This window comes from Leptidea sinapis, chromosome 36, assembly GCF_905404315.1.
Source record: "Leptidea sinapis chromosome 36, ilLepSina1.1, whole genome shotgun sequence".
In the NCBI taxonomy this organism is placed as follows: Eukaryota; Metazoa; Arthropoda; class Insecta; order Lepidoptera; family Pieridae; genus Leptidea; species Leptidea sinapis.
In genome coordinates this window covers 9,532,637-9,542,960 of record NC_066300.1, presented here as the reverse complement: position 1 = coordinate 9,542,960, position 10,324 = coordinate 9,532,637, and the positions used below count along the sequence as shown (strand labels likewise).

At 32.1% G+C, this 10,324-nt stretch overlaps 1 protein-coding gene across 1 annotated transcript; it reads right to left on the bottom strand.

Annotated features, from left to right (window-relative positions):
- Positions 1–1,610: 1,610 nt before the first annotated feature.
- LOC126975555 (uncharacterized) lies at positions 1,611–4,265 on the bottom strand. The gene has a single exon (XM_050823485.1). The coding sequence runs from the start codon at positions 4,104–4,106 to the stop codon at positions 1,611–1,613; it is 2,496 nt and encodes an 831-aa protein (XP_050679442.1). The 5' UTR covers positions 4,107–4,265.
- Between the last annotated feature and the right edge of the window lie 6,059 nt (positions 4,266–10,324).

Sequence of the window (10,324 nt, the reverse complement as noted above, 5' to 3'; positions counted from 1 at the left end):
TACTATTACTATTACTATTACTATTACTATTACTATTACTATTACTATTACTATTACTATTACTATTACTATTACTATTACTATTACTATTACTATTACTATTACTATTACTATTACTATTATTATTATTATTTTTATAATTTTTCTCAGCCTTTCGCTGGTTTGCCTGCATTTACGGGTCGAAACCAAGTAAATGCAGCGTGTGGTGTGTTAAATTTATGTGTAGGGTGAAATGTCGTGTTCGTCAATTTGTAAGAACTTTCTAACGATTCGGCATGTGTTTAAGATGGCGACTTTTTGTAAGGTTATGTAAAGAGTTTCCTTTAGTTCTAGTAGTTTAAGACTATGTAACAGATGGTTTGGGATAACACCTGTGGTGGAAAGGACTATTGGAATTACGTATACTTTTTTTTGGTTCCAGATTCTAGCCACTTCATCCTTCAGTTCAGTATATTTGTTGATTTTTTCAGAAATTGTTTTTTGTAAGTTATGAGTGTTTGGAACAGCAATGTCTATCAGGTAGGTTATTTCATTTAATTTATCTTTGAGCGTTATATCTGGTCTATTGTAGTGAATGGTTCTGTCTGTAAGTATCGCGCGATCAAAATAAAGTTTATATGTATCGTTTTCTAAAACTGTTTGTGGTTTATATTTGTAATAAGGTGTGTTTGTGTTTTGTATGAGTTTGTGTTTGAGTGCTAACTTTTGGTGAATGATATTGACTACTTGGTTATGTCTATGCGTGTAATCTGTTTGTGTGAGTGTTGTACATCCTCCGGTAATATGTTGGATGGTTTCTGGTTGAACGTGGCATTTGCGGCATTTATCGTTTGATATTGAGGGGTCTTTGATTATGAATTTTCTGTAGTTTTTGGTGTTGACAACTTGGTCCTGTATCGCTATTATAAATCCTTCGGTCTCTGGGAATAGGTTTCCTATTTTAAGCCATTTGTTTGAGGCGGCGGTGTTTATGTGGGATTGTTCTAGGTCGTGAGGATGGCGGCCATGTAACACTTTTCGCTTCCAGCTGTCAAGTTTTTGTATTTGGGGATCGTTTCTTCGAGTGTTTTGAGAGCTTATGTCTTCGTGTAAATTAAGTGGAGTAAAGTTAATATCATTTTTAACAATGGCTTTATGAATTTCGCTGGTCTGTGATTTTAAGTGGAAAAAATCTTTTAAAATGCCGACTTGTTTTTGACAGAGATGATTCAAATCAATGAGGCCCCTTCCTCCATATTCTCTTTTGATAGTAAGTCTTTCTATTGCAGATTTTGGGTGTAGATTATTGTGCTTAGTTAGTGTGGTGCGAATCGTCCGCTCTATTTGTTCTATGTCTGTTTTTGTCCATTTTATGATACCAAATGAGTATGTTAGAATTGGGATACCATATGTATTTTGGGACTTAATAAGGTGTTTGCTTGTTAATTGAGTTTTACAAAGAGCATTAATTCGTTTTTTAAATTCTATTGTTAAAGTGTTTTTGATTTCTGTGTGATCTAATCCTCTAAGTTGTTTATATCCTAAGTATTTATATAGTTCGGTTTGTTCCATGGCTCTAATTATATCGATATCATTAACTGCATAATCGCCCGGCCGTATCTTGCCTCGTTTTATGTGAAGTGAAGACATTTATCCAAACCAAATTCCATATTAATATCTTTGCTAAATTGTGCTGTAGTATCTATTAATTTTTTCATTTCCATTTCTGTTTTTCCATATAACTTAATATCATCCATATATATGAGATGAGAGACTATTGTTTCTTGTATATCGTGTTTGAGGCGATATCCTGCACGACAATCACGCAGCAAATGTGACAGGGGGTTTAAGGCGAGGCAAAACCACAGAGGACTCAAGGAATCGCCTTGATAGATACCCTTTCTAATGGCTATTTCTCTAGTTGTGATGGTGTTTTGATTTGTATTCAAATAAAGTGTGGTTTTCCATCTAGACATAATATCGTGTAAAAAGTTTATTATTTTTGGGTTTATTTTATATATTTGTAATATTTTAATCAACCAAGAATGTGGGATACTATCGAAAGCTTTCTTATAGTCTATATATGTGCAATGTAGGTTTCTATTTTTTGAAGTTGCATGTTTGTGAATAGTAGAATCAATTATTAACTGTTCCTTACATCCCATGTGGCCTCGCCTGCATCCTTTTTGTTCTTCCGCTATTATATTATAATGTTCAACATGTTTATTGATTTTTGTTGTTATGGCTAATGTTAATATTTTATATATAGTTGGTAGGCATGTGATTGGTCTATATTGTGAAGGGAGTGGAGATATCTGTAATTTTGGAAGCATATAGGTTATTCCAGTAGCAATGAAATCTGGAATTTTCTGTTTACCAATAATATCTGTAATATTTTTGGCCATGATTTTATGTAAAGAAAATAATTTTTTATACCAAAAGTTATGAATTTTGTCTATCCCTGGTGATTTCCAGTTATGCAATCTGGCTGTAATGTTATTTTTGTCTGTCTCAGTTATTTCTGTGAAATCCATTTCTTCAATTGCATTCCATTTATTTTCTTCTTCTATAATCCAATCAGCTTTATCATTGTGATGTACTTGTTGTTCCCAGATGCCTGACCAAAACGTTTCCAGTTGTTCTTGTGTGGGCACATTAGGATTGTTTACTGTATCTGTTTTTAGTTTGTGTAAGTTTCTGTAGAAATTCTTTTCGTTAGTGCTAAACATTGTGTTATCATTTTTCCTTTCCTGTGCCTTTTTGTATCTTTTAAGTCTATGAACTTTGAGTGCTAATTTTTGTTTTAAAGTGTCTAAGAATTCTTCCGGTTTAATGTTGCTATTTTCATGTTTAGTGTGTGTGTTTCCTGTTTTAAATATTGCTTTAACATGCTTAATGATTTTACGGGATCTATTGTTATTGATGTACTGGGTGAGTCGCCCACAGTCTGCTCTGAGTTTTTCTATATCCTTTTCTAACCTTATTTGCCATGGTGGTTTATAACAGTCTTTGGGCCTTGTGCTTCTAATATATTCTGTGACCTTATAGTTAAGTTCTTCAGAGATAACTAAGGCTACGCAATACACTATCGTATGTATGTCAGTTAGTTTTGTGTCGTCGGAAATAAATCGGGACAGGATATCGCTATTAAACATATTGACTAGTTGAAATAGGTGAGAATTGTATCTAAGTTTAGGCAATTTTGGACGGACTAGTGGGTCCATTCCTGAATATTGTGTTAGTGCTGTTTTGAATTTATAACAAATTTCTTCTATTTCAGTGTTCGTACCTGGGTTATGGTCTAATACCGTATCAATGTCGTTTTCCATCATTATAGTAACAAATTCAGTCTGTGTAGGCATATTATGTGATGTCTGAGTGATATATGAGAATGTTTGTAATGATTGAGTATTATATGTGAATGTATTTAATGATTGATTGTGCTGTGTGTTTGGTATTGTTTGAGTGGAAGAACATGGAATTACATCGTTTGTTGGTTCACTAATGTTAATATGGAATTGATTTTCATTTTCTATTTCTAGTTGTGACTTTATTTCTTCTTTAATTTGATTTAAAGTTTCCTGATTTAAGAGTTTGTTTTTTACTATTACTCTTCTTTGATCCGCAATTCTTTGTTCTGTAACGTTTAAGTCCGGATATTTTTGTAAGAAGAGTTCATGCAACTGTTTTCTGTAGGTGGTTAGGTCGGTCTCTAATTTCGTGATGTAGTAATAGGTGCGCATAATGAATAGGTTCATTTCTTTACTCCATTTCATGCGCACTCTCGGTTTACCGGCTTTGGTGGACGCGAGTAAAAAGGCATTTGCCTCCCGCGCAGCATCCAAGGTCGGTGTGGGTGAATATCTGCTTGAAAGGGGTGAGGAGGGAATGGATGGTGTATATGAGATGGTACATGGACTATAAGGTTCCGTTGGAGTAGTCCTGTCAGTCAGTCTGTCATTTTCGGCTGTAGTATTTTCGGATGATCCGGTGGGAGCCCGCCTGTTCAGCTCCTCACCGCTGACGGTTCGCATGCTGAGACACCCAGCGCCAGCTCCAGGTGTGCCCCGGCGATCGCCCCCGGGAAGCGGTCCAATTTTACGTTTTTTCATCGAGCGTGTCTCCATATTGAATGGGTTGTTGGGACCGTTGGTCGGAAAGGTGTGTCTAGGTGTTGGTGACTTTGTAAAGTATTTGTGCCTTCTACCTTAACGAGATAGGGTTTGGTCAAGAAGTTAATGACAATTTGTTCAAGCTTTCCTTAAGCCCCCCCACCACGGCAAGGTGGTCCCCTGGGGGGGAATTATTATTATTATTATTATTATTATTATTATTATTATTATTATTATTATTATTATTATTATTATTATTATTATTATTATTATTATTATTATTATTATTATTATTATTATTATTATTATTATTATTATTATTATTATTATTATTATTATTATTATTATTATTATTATTATTATTATTATTATTATTATTATTATTATTATTATTATTATTATTATTATTATTATTATTATTATTATTATTATTATTATTATTATTATTATTATTATTATTATTATTATTATTATTATTATTATTATTATTATTATTATTATTATTATTATTATTATTATTATTATTATTATTATTATTATTATTATTATTATTATTATTATTATTATTATTATTATTATTATTATTATTATTATTATTATTATTATTATTATTATTATTATTATTATTATTATTATTATTATTATTATTATTATTATTATTATTATTATTATTATTATTATTATTATTATTATTATTATTATTATTATTATTATTATTATTATTATTATTATTATTATTATTATTATTATTATTATTATTATTATTATTATTATTATTATTATTATTATTATTATTATTATTATTATTATTATTATTATTATTATTATTATTATTATTATTATTATTATTATTATTATTATTATTATTATTATTATTATTATTATTATTATTATTATTATTATTATTATTATTATTATTATTATTATTATTATTATTATTATTATTATTATTATTATTATTATTATTATTATTATTATTATTATTATTATTATTATTATTATTATTATTATTATTATTATTATTATTATTATTATTATTATTATTATTATTATTATTATTATTATTATTATTATTATTATTATTATTATTATTATTATTATTATTATTATTATTATTATTATTATTATTATTATTATTATTATTATTATTATTATTATTATTATTATTATTATTATTATTATTATTATTATTATTATTATTATTATTATTATTATTATTATTATTATTATTATTATTATTATTATTATTATTATTATTATTATGGTAGCACCAATTATCTTGTTGCTGTATAAAACATAGCTCTTACACTATTGTATCGGTTTAAAGAATTGAAGAGAGATTTCACATGAAACATTCTGTCTTAGGAAAGGTGTTGAATTTTAAATTATAAAATAATAATAATAATTACATAGTAAAATTTCTACTGAACACAACCAATGGACGAGATTTAAACAAATTTCAATACGTACAATTTGCAAAATAAAAAGAAAGCTTTGATTTATATCTAATTGTATTACACAAATTTGTGAAAATGTAATTAACAGAACACAAGCGGTAGCTGTTAAAGGATTTATTTCTAGTTTTGTCCCTGTTACATCGGGCGTTCCTCAGGGCTCTCACCTTGGCCCATTGTTATTTAATATATTTATTAATGATGTTTTGCAATCTTTTCAAAATTCTAATATTTTACTTTATGCGGATGACACCAAAATATTTTAAATAATAAAAGAAAAACAGGACTGTGTTGACCTACAAAGCGATTTAATTGAGTTAGGAAACTATTGTTCCGCTAATGACTTATACCTCAATGTTGACAAATGCTGTATGATAACATTTTCGAGGAAAAAAATGCCAATTTTATTCAAATATAAAATAAACAATAAACCCCTTAAAAGGGTGTCAGAAATAAAAGACCTTGGGGTAACGCTAGATTCGGCTCTCTTATTTGAAAATCATATAGACAATATGACAGCAAAAGCTTATAAAATGCTTGGTTTTATATTCAGACAGGGAAATGACTTCAAAAATATTCATACTTTTAATCTTTTATATAATGCTTATGTCAGACCATATTTAGAATATGCCTCGACTGCTTGGAACCCACGTTATACAAAATATATAGATGCTATAGAAAGTGTACAAAATAAATTTATTAAAAGATTAAATTATAAGTTTCAAAATTGTAATACTCCTAAATTAAATCACCTATCTTTACAACAGCGTAGAGAATACAGAGATCAAGTTTTCCTTTTCAAAATATTACATGACTTAATTGATTCCAATCGTATTTTAAGTAACATTAAACTTAACTGTCCAAAACATTATACACGTTCTATAGATACATTCTTTATCCCTGTTCGTAGAACTAATTATACTAGCAATTGTTTTATTATAAGAGCATGCAACACTTATAATAATAATTATAGTCACTTAGACATTTTTCATAGCAGTTATCCAACTTTTACTAAAAAAATTAAAGAATATCTTAAACATTCTTAAAATATGTCCAACCGATAAATTTGATTAATTTTGTTTCATTTGTATTTTTGTGTACTTGTTTCGCCTTATGTTTAATTGTATATAAAATCGTTATATTTTGTATTATATTCACTCCTACTTTGTTTATATTTAAGTGGAAAATTTATTGGCTTGTGTAATATAAATTATGTGTTACAATGTGTATATAACTTAAGCTGTTTGTTTTCCAATAAATAAATAAATAAATAAATAAATAAATAAATAAATAAATAAATAAATAAAAAATCTAATCTCAGGGTGTCGGCTGGAGGACTCATGTAATATTGCCTATGTTATGGACAGTATGAACGCGGAATTCAGAGTACAGTCTTCATGGGAATTGGTGGTAGTAAGTGCAGGATTATTTATAAAATATCAAGTAACTTTATGCTGTTAGCAATGCCCCGACTAGTTCATGTCAACTACTTCTTCGTCGGAAACTGTTCAGCCGCAGGCACCGCCACTAAGAATTGTTGTTAAGCTACGGACTTACAGCTAAATGTAGTATCGCAATTTATTGGATAAGATACTAAATGTTTATTAAGATGTTATAATTAAGGAATCACGGGGCGGTTAATTTAAAGTAAGTATATTTATTACAAAAAATTGACAGAGTTAAAGGACAGAGTTCTGTCGTACATCGAAGTTAAGTAGGAACTGCCCGCTTGAGTCACATACAATTATATCTTACTCACTACCTCGGTTCTCACCCCCGCATCAGTCATACTTCGTTCTTACAATCTCAGGACTTATAATGTACATTTTTGCTACGAGACAAAACTATAGTTACGTTCCCACGCTTTCTAAAATATCTTAACTAAACATCTGTTGTTTTGGAATTTTTCTCAATCCCTTTATTTACAACCTTTTGAAAACAATACTCACTGCTAAGTACAAAGGTGCAATAAAACAATAAAATAGAAAACTTAAATCTAAAAATGACCATTCCACATTCGGCCATCCTGCATCGACAATTGCCCTCAATTGTCATCATCTGTTGTTTTGTAGCTTTCCTCCGAACTCAATCCCCATGGCTTTATGTGATAGGCTGCTGTGGATGTATGTTGAGGCCCTTCGTGCTCGCCTACTTTCTCAACTACGTAGCGATCACCCCTTAGCAATTTGGTGATGCGATAGGGTCCCAAAAACTTTCCTATAAGCTTTAAGCCTGGCCCAAACTGCGTCCTCTGGATAGCTACTAAATCTCCTTCCTCATAAACATTTGCTGGTTTACGATGTTTGTTAAACCCTCGACGATTTTCCTCTTGGGTTTTTTGTATCTTCTCTCTTGCTTTTTCTCGGAGTTCTTTTCGGTCTTCTTCGAACTGCGTGGTCCACTCTTTCTCTAGCAGTTCTTTCAAATTCCAGTCGTCCTTGAGCCGCATGTTAACTCCGAATATCAACTGGCAGGGTGCTTGTCCAGTACTGCGGCTTGGAGTTGCGTTGAGATACTTCTGCACATTTTCCACGTGCTTATACCAGTTTTCCGGCGTTGGAGCGGCCATCTTGGTGAGAAGCGATATAAGAGTTCGATTAACTCTTTCGACTTGTCCGTTTCCTCTTGGAATGTCCGTTACTATTAGCGAATGTTCAATCTTTTCACTTTCACAGTATTCCTGAAAATCTCCTGATGTGAAAGCCGTACCTCGATCCGAGATGATTCTTCAAGGATTCTCGAAAATACAAGACTGACTACGCAGTCGATGAAGTACTTCAGCGGTGTCCGTTGATTTAGTTGGATACAGCCACACGAATTTACTGAAAGCATTTACAACCACAAATATGTGTTTGTATCTCTTAGCGGTATTAGTCATTGGCCCAACATGGTCAATGTGGTAAGTATCGAGTGGAGTATCACCTTTATAAATAGGATGCAATAATCCCTCTTGTTTACCTTGTTTCCTTTCGGCTAATATACAGTCGAAACAATTTGTAACTGCCTGCTCAACTTTTGGACGCATCTCTTTAAACCAAAAGTCCCTTTTCACAATGGCTTCTGTTTTGGTAACGCCAAAATGTCCTCTCTCGTGTGCTCTCTTGATTACCTGCGCTTCCATACTCTTCGGTACAACTACTAACGGTTCACCATTCACACTTTTGTGCAATAGTTTGTTTCTTAACAAATATCCGTTAGCTTCATTTTGCGATGCAGCATCTATAATTTGCTTAAGACATTTATCTTTGTCTTGTGCACTTCTTAATCGCGCAATCAACCCATCGTCATTCTCACAAACGTACAATACTTCAGGTAAGGAATGTCTACTCAGTGCGTCAACATGTGGCATATTTTTACCTGGTCTATGCTCTATTGTATAATTAAAATCAGCAAGCAAAATTACCCATCTCGCAACCCGTAAACATAATTTCTCTTTACTTACAGTAGCAGTAAAAGCTTGACAAGCGGTTACAATCTTCAACACACGACACGCCACAAGTAAGGATATCATCCTCACCATCTGGATGTGTGGCGATCCTCCACATTGCGGTTTTCAAGGAGCTTTCTTCCACGTACTACAAAGCTGTGGAATGAGCTTCCTTGTGCGGTGTTTCCGGGACGATACGACATGTGTACCTTCAAAAAAAGCGCGTACACCTTCCTTAAAGGCCGGCAACGCTCCTGTGATTCCTCTGGTGTTGCAAGAGATTGTGGGCGGCGGTGATCACTTAACAACAGGTGACCCGTACGCTCGTTTGTCCTCCTATTCCATAAAAAAAAATGGTCGGGCAATGAGTGAATATCCAGGTATAAATTTACGGAAATACCCTGTCAGTCCCAAGAAGCTTTGAACCGATTTTACTGTCGTAGGTCGGGGAAAATCTTGTACAGCTAATGTCTTTGCCTCTGACGGGCGAACAGTACCTCGGCATATCACATACCCTAGATAATCAACAGTCGTCTTAAAAAATTGACATTTCTCCCACTTTATGACTAACATACTTAGCCGCGATTTTACTCACTAACTCTACTCTTTCCAAATGCTCTTCCGAAGTATTAGCTTTAATGATAATGTCGTCCATATACACTACTACAATTCCTTCACGTATTAAATCTTTAAAAATACAATTAATATAGCTTTGGAATACCGTTCGACCAATGCATAAACCAAACGGTAATCTAACAAACTCATACTGACCGTCAGGAGTTACGAAGGCTGTATACATGATACTACCTTCGTCCATCCAGACATGGAAAAATCCATTTTTTAAATCTATTAATGTAAACCAAACGTCTTCGGCTAAAGCATCTATTGAGTCTTCAATAAGTGGTAATGGAAAACGAGGTCTTAACATGATAGCATTTATCTTCTGATAATCTACACAAATTCTAAGCGTACCTTCCTTCTTTTTAATCAAAATAATCGGACTTGCATATTCCGAAGTAGAGGGACGAATAATACTCTCTTCCAACCATGAATTCATCAAGTCATTTACTTCTTTTCGCTCTGAAGGAGCCAATCGGCGCGGTCGTGATACTACTGGCTTATCTGATGTCAAGATTACTTTCGCCCGTATACCAATATCACGCGTAGCTTCCGGTTTATAGTTTAAAACGATCTTTTTAATTTCTTCCCGATAATGCTCCTCCTTAATGTGTGATAGTTCAAGTTCTTTCGTCTCGTCTATGGTGTTTATTTTATAAATGTGAGGCTTTGTCTCGTCCTCTGTACTTTCATCAGCGTCTAATTTAAAAAGGGTAACTGTGCCCCGTTTAAAT

Coding starts and splice junctions, on each gene's coding strand:
- LOC126975555 (XM_050823485.1), bottom strand. CDS start 4,106: ATGGAGACACGCTCGATGAAAAAACGTAAAATTGGACCGCTTCCCGGG.